This window comes from Mauremys reevesii, linkage group 7 (genome assembly GCF_016161935.1).
Source record: "Mauremys reevesii isolate NIE-2019 linkage group 7, ASM1616193v1, whole genome shotgun sequence".
NCBI classification, from domain to species: Eukaryota; Metazoa; Chordata; order Testudines; family Geoemydidae; genus Mauremys; species Mauremys reevesii.
The window spans coordinates 83,319,879-83,341,515 of record NC_052629.1 but is presented as its reverse complement, the minus strand read 5'-3'; the positions used below and the strand labels follow the sequence as shown (position 1 = coordinate 83,341,515).

The 21,637-nt window shown below is 38.9% G+C and overlaps 1 protein-coding gene across 1 annotated transcript in view; it reads right to left on the bottom strand.

The window, feature by feature from the left end:
* The window catches only part of LOC120368685 (inter-alpha-trypsin inhibitor heavy chain H3-like), a 43,603-nt gene that overhangs the window by 5,934 nt on the left and 16,032 nt on the right, over nt 1–21,637 (bottom strand). Inside the window, exons 4-20 of the mRNA XM_039481027.1 lie at nt 21,257–21,361; nt 20,663–20,825; nt 19,623–19,733; nt 18,334–18,459; nt 18,135–18,251; nt 17,231–17,399; nt 13,619–13,744; nt 12,307–12,488; nt 11,819–12,004; nt 10,482–10,621; nt 9,961–10,115; nt 7,826–7,831; nt 5,692–5,718; nt 4,653–4,709; nt 3,083–3,196; nt 2,214–2,418; nt 130–302 (exon numbers count right to left, since the gene is read on the bottom strand). Coding sequence (XP_039336961.1) covers nt 130–302; nt 2,214–2,418; nt 3,083–3,196; nt 4,653–4,709; nt 5,692–5,718; nt 7,826–7,831; nt 9,961–10,115; nt 10,482–10,621; nt 11,819–12,004; nt 12,307–12,488; nt 13,619–13,744; nt 17,231–17,399; nt 18,135–18,251; nt 18,334–18,459; nt 19,623–19,733; nt 20,663–20,825; nt 21,257–21,361 — 2,162 coding nt within the window. The remainder of the gene's footprint in view (nt 1–129; nt 303–2,213; nt 2,419–3,082; nt 3,197–4,652; nt 4,710–5,691; nt 5,719–7,825; nt 7,832–9,960; nt 10,116–10,481; nt 10,622–11,818; nt 12,005–12,306; nt 12,489–13,618; nt 13,745–17,230; nt 17,400–18,134; nt 18,252–18,333; nt 18,460–19,622; nt 19,734–20,662; nt 20,826–21,256; nt 21,362–21,637) is intronic.

The following is a 21,637-nucleotide window of genomic DNA, read 5'->3' as shown; positions in this document are numbered from 1 at the left end:
AGCTTAAGGTGGATCAGCGAGGCTAGTGAGGGCAAGTGGGTCAGTTTAAGCACTGGGAAAAGAAATAAGAAAAATAGTTGTTAAAGTTTTGAAGAGTCGGACCCCACAAGGCCTTACGTGACTTCATACCTAATAAGCCATGGGTACGTTCAGACAGCTTATGACTATCCAGCGTATACAATCCTAGGAAGTCCTGGTGTAGAGGATGCTTCTTCCACACTTGGTGCAAAACAATAACAAATGATGCGCCATCTCCCATTGAAAGCACTAGATTTTTTTTCCTGTTGATTATGACAGTTAGACTGGGGAAAAAAGAAACCATAATTAAGAAATCTTGTTTCTTGATGTCATTATTGAGAATAACAACAGAATTACTAGAGATGATGAAGGACTTGAGAAAGGAAAACTGTCTGACAAACAAGAAAAGATTTCTGTGTGTGTGTGTGTAGTATTGAGACTGAGTGCTAATCCCTCACTTTCAAATCTCTTTGCAAATCACTTGTATTAAAACACCTACTAGAACTGGCCACCTAATAATGGATAGGCTGAGACACAATTGGATATAGTATGCCTATGTATTTGTTTATTAATAAAATGTATGCCTTTCATCACTAGAATGCTGTGTGTCACTACTCTCTCCCCTTTAACTGTCTGAGCTGAGACAGTAAACTCTCCAGACTGTGTCATCAATGTTATATGCAGTGTAGTTGTAATCATGTCGGTCCCAGGATATCAGAGAGACAAGGTGACTGAGATAATATCTTTTATTGAATCAACTTCTCTTGGTGAGAAAGACAAGCTCTCACAGTGTGGCTCGAAAGTGTGTCTCTCTCACCAACAGAAGTTGGTCCAATAAAAGATATTACCTCACCCACCTTCTCTGTCAATGCTAGTAAAAATAAAGCTCCAATCTTGATTAAGTTCTTTGGGCATTACCACAATAAAAATATTAAATGCACAAGACAGATTGTGTCTTTGCTATCCTGCTCTTTCTACTGCACAGTTCTAACAGGTTCTAGCTGTGCATCTGAGGAGAGCAGAACACTGAAGTTGATCTTCCCTTTGTTCTGAGACAAGAATTTTACTCAGAGTACCTAGTGAAAATTTGAAGAGGTAAGGCTGTGAATATTGAAGCTAATTTAAAAACAGTAGCTGATCCTCAACTATTTTGTATCTTGGATAGTCATTTATATCTGTACAAACTGCATATAAAATGCTGCCATTCTGATCTGGTGCCTGGTATAAATAACTCCACACTGAGAAAGTAGGTGGAGAATCAGGCCCTAACTAGTTTTATTTTTATACACACACACACACACACGAAGAGACATTGATTCCTCTACATATAAATGGCATGATTTCCATTTCTGAAAATATGTGTTTGTTACAATATATCTGTTTTGTCTTTGAGCAAAATTTTTGTGAAACTTAAAACTCTGACAATTTATATATAGAATAGACCACACCTTGTTATTTATCTCTTGAAGATTGTTAGTCACTGTAATATTGGGTACAAAGCTAAATCCTGTTTTACGGAAGGGGAAAATTCTGCTCTCATTTATTATTGTAAATCTAGAGAAATTTAATGATAGTTACTCTGGATTTACACAGTAAAGCTGAGAGCAGAATCTAGCAGGATTTGAACTGGTATTAGAGTTTTCAGCTTATCCTTTGCATGTTCATAAAATGTATCCTCAATTTTAGTAGAGCTGTGCAAATAACAGGTTTTTCAGTTCTTTGATGATTCCAAAAAATAAAATAAAATACAAGTTTTGGATCAGTCTGAAAGTGAAATTTTTCAAATTTTTTGGCAAATCAAAAAGTAAAAAAAATTATTTCTGGTCAAATGAAATGTTTCATTTTGACATTTTCTAAATGAAACATTTCAATTTTGACCATTTTAAAATGTTGATTTTTTAATAAAATTAAAGGAAATTGTGAAACAAAAAGTTGTTTAGAACTGAAAATTTGAAACATTTCATTTAGAAAAATGTCAAAATGAAGTTTTTCATTTTTCCCCCTGAATTTAAAAAAAAAAAATGTTGGCTGAAACAATTCAGCAAAACTGGCTTTCACAAAACCTATGCTGTTGTTGAATCTGGATTTCCACCAAAAAAGTTTCAGATGAAAAATTTCACTCAGTTTATTCTTTAGTGAACAATAGCTTTTTCACAAATTTGAAAATTCTTGAATGATTCTGGTATTTGTAATACCCTTCTTGTCGCAGGGTGACTGTATCAAGCCAGGTGAAAACTGTCTTCTTTCTGCCCTTCTGGAGGGTTATTTTCTCAGGAGTTACTTCTAGTTTTAATTCCAGCTTCTTATTTTCAATCCCAAGTTTTCCAAAATATGTGTTTTGGATCTTTGCATCACTGCTCACTCTCTTATCTCCAATAAGCTGCCCATTGACTCTGATGCCTAAAATTAAAAAAAGAAAGATTCTGGTCAGCATATGTCAAGGAATGACATGGAAAAACTAAATCTGAGAAAATAAATCAGTTCAGAATCACATCAGAATTGTGATCTTATTTATTGTGGTCCAGAGCAGCGTGTAAGAGCTATAATGCAATGGAGAATCTGGCCTGGAGTCTTCTGCTGAATGGGAATTCACTGAGAATAAGTGGCCGTCCACCAGAGCATATGGAATAAGATTCTACTTGTGTTGGTTGGCGGCTTCAGTGTTGAAAAGGAAAAGTCTGAGCCATTATTCTCTATCACTCATTTTAAGCCTTTTCCAGGCATTCCAGGCAAGTTATAGCAAACATGACTTATTTGGAATTCTCACTACTTCCATTCACTGGGCCATATTATACCTGTACAATTCCTCTGAGGGGATGGCCAAGAGTTCCTTTTCCTACTAAAAGTGAAAATATATTCGCACTAATGGTACAGTGCACTTTACCTTTTACACTAAGTGAAGGAATATTCCCTTGCTGTAGCTGTGTAACTCCCATTAATGTCACTGGAAGTTACAAGCTCACATTGTGTCAAGGAAGAGAAGGGCCCTATAAATGTAAGGTGAAGAGCCCTCTATATGAAGTAAATATCCTGATTTTCTGTATTTAAAGAATGAAAAACTCACCTGTAACTGGGTCATTTATTAAATTTAACACTGCACCCGTCTCTTCATTGATATTGAAACAAATGGCATCTTCTTTTTGTGGCACTGATATAATGAAGTGTGGATCTCCATCAACTGTAAATAATAATCACTAGCATTTATATAATGCTGCAGATGTTCAAAAGTTGTGTACAAACAAAAACTAGTTAATTAAACATTATTATGTCTCCTCTTAGTTGATTTATACTGCCTCTTTAGAACAGCAACTTTTAAATTAGAGTGAAACAGTGAGATTAGAATGAAAGAGTAGCTACATTTAGCAATGGGTCTAGCTAATACACCTCCACCCCGATATAACGCTGTCCTCGGGAGCCAAAAAACCTTATAGGTGAAACCGCGTTATATCGAACTTGCTTTGATCCACTGGAGTGCACAGCCCCGCCCCGCAGCGCTGCTTTACCGCATTATATCAGAATTTCTGTTATATTGGATCGCGTTATATCGGGGTAGAGGTGTATCAACATATTTTACTGGGTGGAGGTAGGAGAAATTGGAACCCAATGAGATTTCTGGACCTAAAGATAACAAATCCTCATGTGAGTTTTAGCAAAATAGTTTTGTTGTGATAAGTGTGTGTGTTGTGATAAGAGTGTCCAGTAACAAGGCCATCTACATAGGAGGCAACTTTGTTAGGAAAATATGATATCCTAATGCAAAAAGTGCTTTAGAATTAGACCAAAGAACACAGTCTGAGCTTAATGTGTATAGTTAAGAAATCATTTGATTCCTACAAAATGTTTCCACGAATAGGCAAATGCCAAAAAGATAAATTTCTGGGATGAGAGTTTTAGGGGGGCTAGATAAAGAGAAGCTGAATATAACACCCATTTTTTTTGCAAAACTAAAAGCTAACCCACAATGTTTAGCAAAATCCAAACAATCCTGGTTTTGTCCATCTTTCCAATGTGACATGGAATTGTGGAAGAGTTAAAGCTATGTAAAATCAATATAATATACCCCAGTACTCTGGCTTGCTGCTTGGAAGAGAGCAAGTTGGGAATTTTTTTAAAATTTACTTATAGAATTGACCCTATTGAAAGATCTTCTGAATATAAAACTTCTAAATTCTACAGGTGAAGAAAAAAAAATCTATAACCCAACTACTAAAATTTAACATACTAGTGCTACACCAAGTGGCAAACCAAGAAGTAAGCCCTTAGCCTCGAGTAAGCTCTGTTGGGAATAGTAACAAGGAGGGACGTGAAAAAATGCTGGTGAAAGTAGGAGGTTGAGTGATTACCATTCAGACAAAGAAGAGAAAAGTAAGGGTTATTGTCAAGAGGTTTAGGAGCAGAAAGAAAGACCATGATAAAGATTAAACCAGTGAAGGCTGAATGTTATAAAAGAATAAGGAAAATTTTAGAGCAAATTAAAATGTGAGCCTATGGAACAAAAATTGCTTATTTATTTTGTTTTTATGAAAATTAATTATACAAAAGATTATGAAGAATTTTGCAACTTGGTTTTTTCTAAGGTTCTCCTCTTTTTTTCAGAGAAGACCTTTTCCCTATTTTATTTAAAACAAACTCACCACTAGTATATAGGGAGGGGATTTGAGGACTAGAGTACAGATAAGAATGTGTTGGATCTGCATAGAAACAAAGAACAAAGATTGTTAGAACTAAAATCAAAAGGGGATATTTGCACATTGTATCTACAACACAGGTAGGATGTTAACAATTTAAATTACTTGTTCAAGCTTAATTTCTATTCTAGTTCTAATACATAATGGTTATGGTTTGATGGTACTGCTCTGCATTGCCATGTGCAAAACCCAGGCTTGAGTGTCAATTCCAATTTCCAATTTACTGGTTCAGCAGCTACTAGAAGTAATTGTGTTTATTCTCTGTGAATGACTGGGTATCACAAACAGGTTGTGAAGCTATTTCCTCTGATATTCCTTGTCTGGAAGAGGACAGACTATGACAGTACTTAAGGCTGGAAGAGGAAGGCAGAAGACTAAAAACAGAACAAATGGAGATGATTGTCAGGGCTTTCTCAAGTACATCGGACACTATCTACACACACACAGTTTGCTATAGCTGCAGTGTGACAGTTGCTGCTGCTCTTGAATCAGGCAAAGTGTCATCGGGCTAGAGACAAACTCATTTACATTGTCTTCATCATCTGATGCTCTCCACTTGAGGCACCAAAGGAACTCTCTTCCAGTGATTCCAACATGTGGCTCAGAGATTCCCAATGAATATTTTGGCAAGGTGTGGAAGCCTGATCTGTGATGCTTCACAGCTGTAAGATTCGAGCCCTAAATCATAAGGATGTTTATACATATGACTGTTCAATCTTTAGTTGCATTTTAACCTATTATGTTGAATTTGCTAGTCTTTTCCTAGAGTTTGTTAAAATATAGGTGAAAACACAGAGAAACTTACTTCCCTTTGCCTGTAGAAGTAGCAAAGAATCCTGTGGCACCTTATAGACTAACAGACGTTTTGCAACATGAGCTTTCGTGGGTGAATACCCACTTCTTCCCTTTGCCTGATCATTTTTGTTGCCTGAAATGATTCCTTTGACAAATCTAGTTCATTCAGAAACTCAAGATTATGACTTACATGATTGAGTGCCTGGGACAGCCCTTGCTGTGAATAAAACAAAACAGCATTAGAACAGATAAATGAAAGATAAAAATAAAATATATCCTGCATTTATCTATAGATTTCTAGATGTTTAGAAAACACATACTGCATCATCCCTTGTTTCCCAAGCTGAGAGCATTCCAGAGACAGCAAACCCAACACTTGGAGAAAGGAAATGTCTTGTGTAGCTTTTGAGAAATCTGCTCAGGCCAACATGCAGAGCAGCACTAATGAGATCCAAAGGGAGCTTTCCGACAATATTGGAGCTCTTAAGAGTTAAGGAGTAGGGGTGAAGCAAATGTAGATATGAATATTGATAAACAACCACACTAATCTAGCAAAGTTGAAACTTACATGGGACATTTAAACAAAAAATCTTACATGAATCTGGCCTATCCCCAGAAGTGCAGGGGAGGAGGGGAGTGGGTTAGGAAAAACATTTGAAGTAAAGGAGAATTAAGAACTAGAACAGGTTACCGAGGGAGGCTGTAATCCCCATCATTGGAGTTTTTTAAGAATAAATTGGACTAACACCTGCTGAGGACGGTCTAGGTACACATGGTCCTCCCTCAGCATAGGAGGATGGACTAGATGACCTTTCAAGGTCCCTTCCAGCCCCAGGGCCGCCCAGAGGATTCCGGGGGCCCGGGGTGTTCGGCGGCAGGGGGGCCCTTCCGTTCCGGGACCCGCCGACCAAGTGCCCCGAAGACCCGCGGCGGGTCCCCCCCGCCGCCGAATTACCGCCGAAACCGGACCCGCCGCCGAAGTGCAGCCCGGTCTTCAGCGGTAATTCGGCGGAAGGGGGCCCCACCGCGGGTCTTCGGGGCACTTCGGCGGCGGGTCCCGGAAGGGAAGGGCCCCCCGCCGCCGAATTACCGCCGAAGACCGGGCTGAACTCGGCGGCGGGTCCCGCTCAGTCTTCGGCGGTAATTCGCCGGCGGGGGGTCCTTCCGCCTGGGAGCGGAAGGACCCCCCGCCGGCGAAGACCGGGACCAGAAGCAGCTCCTGCACCCGGCCCCGCAAGAGTTTTCCGGGCCCCCCGGAGCGAGTGAGGGACCCCGCTCCAGGGGCCCCGAAAAACTCTGGTGGGGGCCCCTGTGGGGCTTGGGGCCTGGGGCAAATTGCCCCTCTTGCCCCCCCCCTCTGGGCGGCCCTGTCCAGCCCTACATTTCTATGATTCTATGTAGCATAGATGCAGACACCGTACTTGGGTCAAATTCTGCTCTTTTCTTTAACCCCTGGAAGAAGCCAAGTCAACAATTCATTTCTGAGGCCAGACCATCTCCTCCCATAGTAAAACTTGTTGGGGGCAGGGTGTCTCTGAGGATCCTCTTTTGCCATTCCTCCCCAATTTGGCTGTGGGGCATGTGTTTTCCATCCATCACAGGTCCTGCCCCAAAACCTGCCAGATTCCCAGGGATCTCTAAGAGGCCAAGACCATCTGCATGGAGGCCCAGTGCTTATACACCTGTTCTCTGGCAGTATAGCTGTGTTGGGGGGATTCTCATGGGGGCTGTGGGACTGTCCACAGAAAAGACATATTATCTCATCTTGTCCTAGTAAACTCTGTGGCTGGAGGGGGAATGGTGTACATCCCATCTGATTCTACCCACTCCTCTGCTTTGTCAGTCTCCTCCACTTCTTCCATGTGGATCCTAGACTTATGGAGCAGCCTTCATGGGGACGAGGTGGCTTGGTGCTGAATGGGCAACTGACACCCCTGGTCCTCCATGTGAAAGGAGAGAAATCTGTGGACCAAGAGTCACCTCCATATAAATATCTGGTGGTGAATGATCCTGCCCATGGAAAGCAACTAACAATTCTTATTATTTGCTTGTATTAGGCACCTAGAGTCTACCGTGATAGGTTCATTACAATTTCCAAAGACAGCTGGAGCTGAGTGAACAATGAAAACAATTATTTATGAATATTCTGCTTGAAAAAAAATATAAAATTCTTACCCATTTATGAATTATTCACTCAGAATACTGCTCAAATAATTTTATTTTTTGTAACGTGTAATTTGTCAAATAGATGACTCAGCAACTAATACTCAAGCAGCACTAAGCGACAGAAGTACTGGGTAAAACAAACAGAATTTGAAACTTACCTTCAGCTGTTATCAGGGATGGATATGAAATAATCATAATAAAAAAAAGTTAAGTTAGTTTCAGGCACACAGTTAAACAGTTGGATAATCTGCTCTAATATGAAACACCATTTTAATTAGGTATTCTGAAGAAAAATCAAACATGGTTTGATGGTTCAGACATAACTCTTGTAGCATTTTAAATTTCAAGCCCATATTCTTGCTGTTGATGTGAGTAAATGTAAACCAACTGCAAGGGGAAAAAATGAAAAGAAGATGTTTAACATATGGGACAACAAATCTGGAATCAATTATGCATGTGAAAAATGAATATTAGCCCGTGGGACCAGTTATACTGACAATTGCTTCACTTTCATGCAGCTGCCAAGTGGTCTTGATAATTTTACTCTGTTGCAATTTTCATGATATGAGATGAGACCCTTCATATTTCTGGTATAGCTCATGACTATGGTTGAATCTGTAACCCTATTTGCATGTCCGGAAGGGACAGGTTGGTCAGCTGGGAGCACATTTGAAGGCCAGGGATTTGTGAAGAAACTATCAGAGTGCTGGGAAGCAGGCAAGGAGAGGAATGCCATTAGAGTAGTGGAGGGAAAGTCCAGCTGGGGTGTTTTGTGGAAGGATTGGTGGACCTAATCCAAGGACAAGATACGAATGAGGAGAATCAGAGCAATGTATGTGGTGAAGTGATAGCTGAAAAGGAATATACTTGTCTTAATTTCCTCAGTACAGCTTACTAAAGATGGACAGAATCATTTTTCATGCCATATAGGTTAAGTAGGAGAAAATGGGCTGTAAGAGAGAACGCTAAATTAATGAACAATTAGCTAATAACTAACAAAGTAAACAACAAGGGAAAGATAAATGGATCTGAATTTTAAATGACTACTTTCTTCTATTGCATCATATATGTATATTACGTTTTCCAAACATGAAGATATTATACCTGCCCTTCAGCTATCTAAATGTCTGAGAATGCAAAACCTTACAAGAGTACTTTGTCTTCACATGAGTAAGAACTTTCTGGATCTGACCCCGAATTAAAATAATATACAGAAAAGTTTAGGAGGAAGGGATGTGAACTGAAGTTGAGCATGTCTAGATTATTTAGGTTAAACGTGTTTCTTGGTTTTATTTATTTTATTGTTTTGAGATGTTCGTATTTTTATATACCATGATTTTGAATTTACAATATATTTTAAATTTATGGGCAAATGGGTAGCAATGGAAGGTGGACTGATGGAAGTGAGTTTAAAGGACAAAAATGATTCTGTGTGGTGCACAGGAGAAAGCTATACTAACCATAGAAGGGCATGGCTTGGAAAATACATTTTCATATTGTGACAAAGTTCTGTCCTTGACTCCATGGGTCCTGCGTTTCCTGGCGGATTTTTGCTAGCCTCAGAGGCTCCCTGTGACCCTCCACATAGCCCCTCTCTCTCTAGAGGCCAGGGTCACAGTTTACTTATCCATTTTCATCATAAGCCAACAATGGAGGTGAGGAGAAGCAATCCTCCCTTGCACAGTCTCTTTTGTCTCCCAGTCTCAGTGATTAATCAGGGAGGGGAGGGGGAAGCCCAGGCCCACCCTCTACTCTGGGCTCCAGCCCAGGGACCCTAAAATTAGCAGCTATGGTAGCTGACTTTTTGGAAATAGGACATGTACAATTCCCTGGGCCACTTCCCCACAGCAGCTCCCCGCTCAATATCTCCTTCACCGTTACCTCAGGGCCTCCTTCCTTACACCTGATATGGATTTCTATTGCTTCGTTCCTCCAACAGCACAGCTCCTGACACTCACACCTCACTGACTAACTGGGAGGCTTTTAACTAGTTCCAGCCAGCCCTTGATTGGCTTCAGGTGTCCCAATCAATGTAGCTATCTCCACTGCCTTCTAGAAGGATCTCAATTGGCCCCAGGTGTCTTGATTAACCAGGAGCAACTGCCATTTGGTTACCATGGTACTAGGGATTTGTTTAGCCTAGGGCTAACATACCTGTTCCTCACAACTTTACTGTAGCCATCAGCCCTTGCCCCATCACAATATATATATGAAATTCTGCTTCAATGTGAAAAGCGCCTATCTAAGGGAATGTCAATGGTCATTTGTAAAGTAAAACTGAAAATGTCTGTACCTTCTACTGGTTTATCAGCAATTGCAGCTTTATCTTCATTATCTTCTGGCTTTGTAACCACCATGGATGTCAAAGGTGTCACAAACTTGTATTTCAGAGAGAGCTCAAGGGCTTCAGTGGTAAGATTTTCCTTTTCTTCTCCCTGAGCTACAGTGCTGAATGAAGGGAGAGAATCAGAACATAAACTTTCTACAAAGCCAAATCATTAAACACTGGATTAAGCATTTTATTCTCCCTCTAAAATATGAAGCTATCTATTTATCTGCTGAAAAGAAATACACATTTCCTTTTGAGAGCACTTCTGACTTCACTGAGGGGCAGAGCAGGTAGCCACAGTCTGATCCTGTATTTGCATTTCTTTAAAATTAACTTGAAAAAACAATACTTACTATTTTTTTGTTATGGAGAGTAAATTAGGTAAACAGTTCTGTATTTTCTGTGCATTTGTAATGAATATCGCCAATTAGCTGCCCAGTGTTTTCATGCTATTTCACAGAGAATGTTAATTTATATTTCGTTACCGTTTATCCAGTAATTGTTGGATGGTGAGATAAGCCCAAAGCCTTTCAATGTAATCCCCAAATATGTACTCCTGTTCTTGGAGAGCTTTTGCCATTTCTTCGACATCTGCTTGTTCACTAAACGTCACATCATTTTCTGCCTGTTAGGAATAAAAAAACTTCTCTCTGTAACAGACAGGTATGACTGATCCCCCTGACTATCCATAGGTTACAGGAGACATCCAAAATCTTCATACAATCTAGGGTTTGAAAAATGAGGATCTACAATAAATAAATGAACATCTTGATCCTGCACTGAGAATTGCAGAGGTTCACAAGTCAGTATCAGTGCCTTTGTTCAGGAGCTCCACAGCTGCTAGAAGTTTATACATGGGGACAGAACACATTTTCAAAATTAACATTGAAATTTGGTTAATCAGGATTTACCTGTACATTGCTTATGTTATGTATTTAACATGGCACAGATATAGTAGCTGGCCTAGTAGTAGCACAATTTCTGTATTTTGAATATATTTTGTTTCAGATTATAATAATTGTAATGTAAAGTGGACCAATGTGTGTCAGAGTACATACAGTATACAAGTGATACTGTACAGTTGATAAATATTCTCTGTATGAAAGTGGTACATTCGTGTTGGGTTTTTTAAAATTGTTATAGAATCCAGGACTGGAAATAATGTTTAGTCCACTTAGTACCTAACAGGAACAAAGTTCTATTTCCATTGGAAGGCCTTTCAAATATTCAATTGCCTTAGAGAGTGGAAAGTATTCCTCAAAGTATTAAAGACTATTTTGGAGGATAAATCCATTTCACATACAAACCAAATCACCAGAACTCTTTGGGGGAAGTGGCAAGACAGGTATCTGGATTTCACTTAGCAATATTGTATTAGAACAAGATTTTCATACTGTCATACTGATGAATCTTGAATTGTACTTTTTACAGAGTTTGCATACAAAGGTAAAAGCCACAGATTATTCCATTCAACTATTAAACACAATGTTAATGAAACAATAAGGCTAACCATGTAAAGACAAAAAAAATCATCAAGAGATGTAAACATCAAGGTTCTGATAGCAACACTAACTTAGTCAAATTGGACATGCTGTACAAAGTTACTCCAGATTGACGTTAAAGTAATTCAAAGAAAAATTTAGCTAAATAAATGTCATGCCTTTTGTGTATTTAAATTCTCCATACTCTGCAATATTTTTTTTTCATAGAATAAAGGTATATTGATGAATTTGTATGCACTGCCAAATTTGGAGTCTCCCACATTCAGACATTTTTTGTCACAAAGAAAGGCTTGAAACAATCACAGTAGACCCATACTTACACCTTGAGCTTTCACATCTGCAGTCAAACTGTTCAGGTCATTATCTGTAATACGTCCAGCCACCACAATTTCAGAGCCATCATAGTAGTGCTTAAAGATGTTTTGAGTTAAGTCAGATATTGCATTTTCAGGGTACTTTAACTCCACTTCTGTAAGCATGGGATTGGCTACTTCCTCATAAAAACCCTAGAGGGAAGAGGGGGGAGCTTATAATTAATAAATATATAATTCATAGACACTCCAGTTTCCACAGTCCTCTTGACACCTTAACAAATAAATAAAACTGTTCATTAGACCATGCTGTCTCCCAATTCATAGTCATTACACTTTACACCTTTACAAGAGAAGGGGAAAGCTGTTACCTGGAAATCTAGCACCCCAGCACATGGTCATATTTTGTTTAATTACATTAAAAGTGGAGACAAATGTCATCAGAAATATCAGTGTGACTGCCATCATTAACTTAATTTATATGGTTATGGTTTTACCTCCATTTGTATGGCTGAATCAGAATCTGGATAGATGCGACGAGCCAACCCTTTATTCTCTAGTGCCATCTTGTCTAGAAAATTATAGTCAATACCATAGCCAAAAGCTAGATTATATAAGGGGTATCTTCCTTGAATGGCTTTTTTTACATTCACTTGAATTTCCTGAGGGTCTGATACACCTGCATATTAAATAATACAAAACAAACAGACTTGAAGATTTTGTTTATGAAAACAATAGCAAACAGAAAAAAATAATAAAATGAATGAAATGTGGTTAGTTACTTTTTATTTAGATTTTGCAGGGCATGACTATCATGTTTTCTAGGCATCATTAATTCTAAACTAACTTTAGACAAAGTATATACAAGTATCTAACTTAGAACGCAGAATTCCTTTAAAAAAACAAAAACAATACCCTTTATTAGCCCCATAAATAAGGTTCTCCAAGAGGCAGAGTACACACCAGCCACCTTTGTGCTTTCAGGATTCTGAGTTGTTCAGGGACTGGTGAGGCCCTCAGCATAACTCCGTGAAGTCTCATATAGAGTTCTGTTATGACATCCTGAGAGTGGCTGCTTTGCTTACGGGCAACTTCATATGTGGGAGTAGCATGTATTATGGAGATCCCCTCCAAACTTCTGGCTCCATCCTGGCATGCTCCCAGGAAATTCTCTCCTACCTCTTTTGTGGCACCTTTAGGTGAGCCCTGGAGCAATGGTGATTAGGGCACAGAATGGGTGGGAGAATCCCACGCCTCATCTTTATTCATTACCAAGAGATGAAACTCTATATTAAAGAAAAGGTGCACCATCATAACAATTATTCAGTTACACCAGTGAAAACCCATAATGTAGACATGTTACACCAGCACAAAGCAGGGCATACAGCAGTTTAGCTTAATTGACAAATACCCTTCCCATCAGTGCAGGACATCTAAATTAAGGGTTTGCATCAGTGTAACTGAATTAATTTAGCTACACCAATGAAAATGTTCTTAATATAGCAAGGATGATGTCTAATTAGGCAATGGTTTAGTAATGTGGCAAAATTGTGACTAGGATGAGACCACCAAAGATACAGTGCATATATACTTGTGGTCGATAATGAATCACAAACTGAAACCAAAGAGCTGATTCTCCAGTCTGCTACAGCAGCTTAACCTTAGTGTAATGCCATTGAAATCAGAGGTGAATCAGGTCTTAGGTCTCCTAAAATTAAAGAATGGTAAACTAAAACTGAAGTAATTATTTTCCTTCACCTGCTTAATTCCACTTTACTGTTCGCTTCATTTACCAAGACACTTACTTACCTTCATTGGGTTGACCATCTGTTAACATGATAATTATAGATGCACTTCTCTTGGGCACAGAATTTGTTTCAAAAGCTGTAGTCAGCATTTCAATTCCCTTCATTAAACCACCATGTAGGTTTGTCACTGCAATGTAGAGACACAAATTAGGGTTGAAAACTAGTGGTCAAAAATAGAAATGTTTTAATCCTAGATTCATAGAAATGTAGGGCTGGAAAGGACCTCAGGAGGACATCTCCTCCAGCCCCACAGGCTGTGGCAGGCTTAAGTATACCTAGACCATCCCTGACAGGTGCTTTTCTAAGCTGTTCTTAAAAACCTCCAGTTATGGCAATTCCACAACCTCACTAAGTAATTTGTTCCAGTGCTTAAACTATCCTTAGTGTTAGAAAGATTTTCCTAATATCTAATCTAAATCTTGCTGCAAAGTAAGCAAACTACTTCTTGTCCTACCTTTGGTGGACAAAAAGAACTGATCACCATCCTCTTTATAATAACCTTTCACATATTTGAAGGCAGTTTCATAAATTAAACATGCCCAGTTCTATCAACCTTTCCGCATAGGTCAGCTTTTCATTTTGGTCGATCTCCTCTGGGCTCACTCCAATTTGTGCACTTTTTTCTTAAAGTGTGGTGCCCAAAACTGGAAACACTACTACAGCTGAGGCCTCACCATTGCTGAATAGAGCTGAACAATTATCTCCTCTGTCTCGTTAATACATCCCAGAGTGACATTTGCCTTTTTTGCAACAGCATCACACTATTGACTCATATTCAAATTGCGATTCCCCTGTAGCCCCCAGGTCCTTTGCTGCAGTTCTGCTGCCTAGCCAGTTAGTCCACATTTTGTATTTTTCCTTCCTAAGTGCAGTGTTGTGCACGTCTCTTTACTGAATTTAATCTTGTTGATTTCAGACTGATTCTTCAATTTATTAAGATAATTTTGAATTCTAATCCTGTCCTCCAAAGTGCTTGCAACCACTCCCAGCTTGATGTCATCTGCAAATTTTATAAGCACGCACTCTGTTCCATCATCCATTAATGAAAATAATGACTAGTATCAGACTCAAGACAGACCCCTGCAGGACCCACTTGATATGTCCTTCCACTTTTAAAACTTTATAGTAACTTAATTGAGACCATATTTCATAGAATCATAGAAATGAAGGGCTGGAAGAGACCTCTATAAATCATCAAGTCCAGCCCCCTGAGCTGTGGCAGGATCAAGTAAATCTAGACCATCCCTCACAGGTGTTTTTCCAACTTGTTTTTAAACATTTCCAATGATGGAGTCTCCATGACCTTCCTTGGAAGCTTATTCCAGAGCTTAACTATCCTTTTAGTTAGAAAGTTGACATAGTTTCCCTAGTTTGTTTATGATAATGTCATGTGGGACTGGGTCAAATGCCTTACTAAAGTCCAGATATAGCACATTTACTGCTTCCCCCGCCCCGCATCCACTAGGCTGTTGCCCTGTAAAAGAAAGAAATTAGATTGCTCTGGTATGATCTATTCTTACAAATCCATGTTGGCTATTAATTATCACCTTATTATGATCTATGTGTAACATTGTTTATTTATTATAGAATTATAGAAATGTAGAACTGGAAGGGACCTCAACAGGTCTTCTAGTCCAGTCTCCTGCACTCAAGGCAGGACTAAGTATTATCTAGATCACCGCAACAGGTGTTTGTCTAACCTGTTCTTAAAAACCTCTAATGATGGAGATTCCACAACCTCCCTAGGTAATTTATTCAAGTGCTTAACTACCCTGACAGTTAGGAAGTTTTTCCTAATGTCCAACCTAAACCACTCTTGCTGCTATTTAAGCCCATTGCTTCTTGTCTTATTCTCAGAGAACAATTTTTCTCCCTCCTCCTTGTAGCAAAATTTTATGTTCTTGAAAACTGTTATCGTATCTCTCCTCTCCGACGTCTCTTCTCCTGACTAAACTAACCAATTTTTTCAGTCTTTCCTCATAGGTCGTTTTCTAGACCTTTAATCATTTATGTTGCTCTCCTCTGGACTTTCTCCAATTTGTCCTCATCCTTCCTGAAATGTGGCACCCTGAACTGGACACAATACTCCAGTTGAGGCCTTATCAGCGCGGAGTAGAGTGCAAATTTAGGAATCAAGTGAATTAACATTACAGTACGATAACTGAATTCAGGCAGTTTCAGCCCCTTAACATTTTGCCTCCATTTATAGCTGGCATTTAAATTCATCGCATAAACACTTCACATTACAGTGAAAGGATTTGGTTTTGATGGCTGGGGATGAGTAAATTTGACAGAACCTGAATTTTGCAAACTAACATAATAAAAAATGGACATCATATTTTGGGTAAATGCCAACCTCAGGAATGTTCCATTAGTAATATAGGGCAAGCTTGGGGCAGGCCCTCGCACGGGTGATGGAAGGGTAGGGTGAATACATATGGAGCTTCACTCGCATCTTCTGAACACTCCATATGAAATTCTGTCACAAATGCAACCTCTACCAGAATAGCTGATCATAGGGGCTAAGACCCACCAATAATGACAAAACTGTGTAGTGTGGCTGATGTACAGCAGACTGCAGTACTATCTGCTACCACTGGAGGCTCTTGAAGGAGCTGAAGCTGTAATTTGCTTGACTGCCACCAATGGACTTTTGCCTCTACAATGCAGACTTCAGGCGGCAGAGGAAGTACATCCGTTAAGTTTGGGGGACATCAAAGAATTGTCTTTGCAATCCTTCCCAAAATCTTCAGGCCAGCCTCATGCAACATAATGCAATATTGCTAACCCCAAGCATCCAAAATCTGAGTCAGGCTCCAAAAAATCATGAGATTGCTTCCAAATCATGAGATGATTAAAAATAATAAATGTTGAGTTCTGTCTCTTTGCTTTCTGGTTTTCTCTCTTTAGGTCACACTCAGGTCACATTTTCAAACTTTTTTCTACTGCCAGGAGGGCTAGGAAACTTTACTTTTTTTAAAATGAAAGCTGAGATTTTCATGACTCCAGGAGCTGGAGCTTTAAAGAAAATCACCTTGACTTAAAAAAAAAGGTCATGAGAGCTGGCAACACTGGTACTGTGATCAGTTAGCATGCATCTGTTGTCACAGATTTGTGTGTATGTGCACGTGTGCCCCTGCACACAGAAGTGTGTGTGTGTGGTTGGGGGCGGAGTATTTCTCAGACTCACCCAGAAATGCTGGGGATTTGAGACTGAAGTTACTGTCTGTGTGACTGCAATGTGGTCAATTTTAACCACTGGCCGTGTGCTTCATACCTATGTGGTAAAAATCACTGATGACTGAAGGATGCAGCTCTCAATTTCTAATTCCAGTAACATGAATTTTGCTCTCTGGTGAATTCACACACTATTTTTAGGGTAGGAGGGTTGTTATTTCTGTTTAGAACTTGCCTGTTTTTCAGTTCTTTCTCTGAAGGTTGTAAAACCTTCACAGAACTCCAAAACAAACATATAACTATAGTAGTGCTTCTTAACCAGTCAATTTTTAGAATGAAAGCTTGCAGCACTCCATTCTCAGACTGAATTTGTGTATTAGCTTCTTCAATATTTATTTGAAGTACCACCTATTGGCAAGTTTACTACAATACTTACTGCCTCGAGTGTCAATAGCTCGAACAAAGTCCTTTGCTTCCTTCAGATTCTCAGCAGTGGCTTTCACTAATGTGTCTTTCCAAACGTGTACATCAGAACCAAACAGTATGAAATTAAAGTAGTCATCTTCCCTAATATCCTCTAATATTTTAAGAAGTGCTTCCCTTGTCTATAAATAAATAAACACAAGTTTAAATGAATGAAACTGATGTGGGTATATTGAATAACAAAGGAAAGCCTACAGCTTTTACATGATTTGTTTCTGAGGATTTTTCACTGAACATTCATATAGTGTATAGTGAAAAACTCTGGGCCTGATTCTGTCCTCAGTTGTACCACTGTCAATCAGGAATAATTCCAGTGAAGTCAATGAGTTACACCAGCATAACAGCTGTGTAGATGAGATGAAAATCAGGCCCTATGATTGGATCACTTGAACAACCATCACCTATGCTGAGCTGGAGAGGTTAGTTCTAAGGCTAAGCAATAGTAACATTTGGGTTGGGGAGGAGATCTTAAGCACCAGAGCCTGGGTCTTGATATGCAGCAGCAGAAACAGAAATTCTGAGCATCAGAATGGAGTGGGGAGTTCTAACAGTAAGGTGCTTCCCATCACCCAGGCTGGAAGAGGGTACAAAAGATATAGAAAAGGGAAACAATAGACAATATTATACATGTGTTTTAACTTACAGGATACCCAGAGTGTGAGGAAGCCTTTTCTAGATACTTTGGTTTAGAATTTTGAAGATATAAAAATATAGCTTGAAAACATCCATGATTATAGTTTTGGCTGAGACTTTGAATACCTGCTCATGATAAGAAGTGTTTAGTACCTCCACTGGGTACTAGACTCCCTAGAACCTGGCACACCAGGACTAACTTTGTAGTAAATGTAATCAATTACCTGTTGTATTCCTATTCCAGACATCGAGCCACTAATGTCTATTACAAAAACCACGTTTTTTGGAAAATTTGGAAGATTTGTTGGTGCAAAAAAGTGTACAAAGTATCCATTGACAATCTGAAAAAGAGAAGATGTGTAAAATGATGTGACTTCAATTTACTAAGCATGCCCAGATGAAATTGTAAAGTATTGAATTTACCTGTAAATCACCCGGCCTGTCTCTCTTCACATCATACTTTATTGTAAAATCTCCATCCAATAGTGATGTTGAACAATTTGCACAGGTTCGCTGTTGATCAATGGTTGGCTTGAAAGACACATGGCCCTGAAAGCAGAAGCCCTCATTAGACTCAAACTTTAATAAATGAATGTAAAATACAAAACATGAGAAGGTTTGTGTTTTAGACAAATGTATGTTCAGAAATGTGAAAGTCAATATGATAAAACAGGGTTTGATAAAACAGATGCCATTTTAAACAAGTTATCTATACCCAAGTCAATATTTTATTATTCTGAGTAACTGAGTTTGTGCAAGGTAATAAAAATGCATTAATAATAAAATATTATTATAAAGCCCTCTCCTCAGCAACTGTTAAAGAGATGAAAATATTAACTACATCATCATACAAATATATAAAACCAATTATACTAAAAAGTGCTCCTGCAAAGGGGGTGATTTTAGATGTTGTTTGAAAGTGGGGAAGTAAAATGCAAGGTGTCTGCTTATGGATAGCAAGTTCTAGCCACGCAGCCACAACAGCAAAAGGGTCAGTCACCTGCCTATCTAAGAATCACCTCTTTGTCTGTGCACTGCCTAGCACAAAGGGATTTGGCCTAAAGCACTACTGTAATACATATAACAAATAATAACAAGTAGATGTCAGAGCAGAAATACCAGTAGGCTAAGGCTCAATTTTGAGGTCTTGAACTAAAACCCTGTTTCCTCACACTTAATTCTTTAAAAAGCAATAGGGTCAATTTAAATTCAATCTCCTGAATTTTTCCTTATGCTATGGTTTCTTTATGTCACCTTCAGTGGCATAAAAGGCTGTAGGTGGCCCCTGAAGAATACCCTGTAATGCCAGAGGGCAAAGGGACCCCCCCACACACCCTTTGGTTCATGTAGAGCATGTGTAATTCCTCTAAGTCAGCTCCTTTCCTGGCCCCAGTTGAGGGGTTTTATTAGGAGGGAAGGAGGGAAAAGGCCAGAGCACCTGGATATTCTGTGCTAGTGTAATAATCCATACAAGGCTGTTATAAACTGGCATGATTTAGAGCAAACCTGGGAAGAAAGGCCTTATAAAAATTAGAGATGGAAAAGAGCTGTATTATCCCATCCAGCCCCACTACTGGCCGGTACAAGTACATTTACTTTTGCATTAACCCAATATATTGTGCTGATGTATTATTTCATAATGAGCTGACTTTGTTAGAATGCAGAAAAAATATAACAAATTCATTCTCTACTAAGGTTATTATCCATTGTACCTTTTTTCCTGAGAAAGATTTTTTAATAACTTGTGACAGGTCATTGGTGATGAATGATCCTTGTGCTTCCAGCTCACTGATACCTTGGGGTTCAAAGATGTTTGCCTGGATCTGAAACATTCATTGAAAATACACTGTCATAGATAAACCCACAACTATAACAACTTAGATGGAGAACAATGAGCAACTCTATATGCAGAATAGGGAATTTCTTAATAAAGGGGAAATCTGCCTTTATAATGCAAAGTAGCATTCATATTTGAATCAGATGTGACCTACCTATCTTCCACCTGGAGATTTTAAAAAGAAACACAACTGAAAGTTACTGTTTTACTAACTGCTCACAAGAATTTGGGTCAGATGTTGAAGAACCACTCATTTCCTCTGAAAATACCATACTGCCAGTACCAGGAGGCCATATCTGGTTATGATTTGTTTATGCTGCAGTATGGTTTTGGTCTTGTGCATAGTGCTGCATATAATGATTTAAGCATTTTTTGATGACCATCTTTGGAGTATATCCTTTTAAAGCATCTCCTGGGCACACATGAGAGAAAGCTATTGAACTACAGGTAGATTTTAGCAGGGCAGATAAAGAGAGTGTTCAAACAATCTCTGGCACTGAAGAGACCTTGATCTCTGTGAATTCAGGCAGCGTTGTTTGGCATAAGTTTGATCAAGGTTTGGGCTATTGTATTAAGGCATTTGTTCTCAGTTGTGTTAATGACTTTCCCACCCTCCAATATATCTTAGTTTTGTAGGGCTTATTGCTTGTCCCAGCTAGTGAAGTTTATGTATGCAAACCAGTAATAAAATACATTGTTTGAGGCTTTCAACCTGGTTCATAGTCACCACTGCCCACAAGATATTGGTTGGGGACCTTCCCTTCAATTGTGAACTGCTGTGGAAAAACACAGTATCCCGCTTCATCTGTTATGCATATATTCCAAAAGATGCACAAGATTTCAATGCATCTTGAGTTTTTGTAACTACAGAATGTAACCGCTGCAAGGTACAATTTAATTCACAATGCCATTTACCTCAAAGTGATTGATGAGCTGCTTTGGTTTTACTTTAATGAGCATCTCATATTTTCCAAAGTTTCTCTTCAACAGTTCCTCATAGGTGAGCTCAAAAGTGACTTTGCTGGCTGCTGCAATGTTGACTGAAACAGTGAACTTTTCAGTTTTTCTCCCAGAAGCCCTAGAAATGTTAAACTAATTACAAATAAGAAAAAAGGCTGCTTGTCCCTTCTCTCCTATTGTGCGCCTGCTCAAGAGCCAGGCATAGTCTGGCCCACAAAAATGAATACAAGAGAAATGAGATTTTTGGGTCTCATTCTTTATCACTAACTCATACTGAGAAGCATTTACACAGATAGCTGAGTGGGACTAATCACATGAGTATGTATTATTCAGTTAGTAGTGTTGCATAATTAAATCTTTCACAATTATGGATATCCCCTGACCAATCAGAAGTCATGTCTCTATTACATATAACCAATATCCTTTTTTCATATAAAGTATGAACTTTTAACAGAGGCTATAAAATACATTCCTAATTTCATTTTTAGCTATAGGATGCTGGAATATAGAAATGAAAAGTTTAAGCCCGCTGTAAGTCAGCATTCTTACCGGACGAGACCTGCAGTCTGTCCCCGTGAAACAGCCTTCTCATATTGCTTTTTTGCAACTTCTTTTTCTTTTATAGTCCCAGGATAGGTAACACCGTCAATTGTCCTGCAAATGAAAAAGTATCTAATTTTGCTGAATGATTTGTATTGACACATGAAAACATTATTCTTGGTTATCCTCTGTTCATTATCTTGTTTGCTAACAAGCAGTTTCTAGACTTGATCTTGCCAAGTGCTGAGCACTTCCTGTGAGGTGATGAACACCTTCAATTTCCAGTTACTTCAGTTGGAGTTAAAAGTTCTACACCTTACCAGATCAAGACCAATTCCTCCTCTGAAAATAAATGAGCCCAATATTGGGCTGATGGCAGGGGTGGCTCTA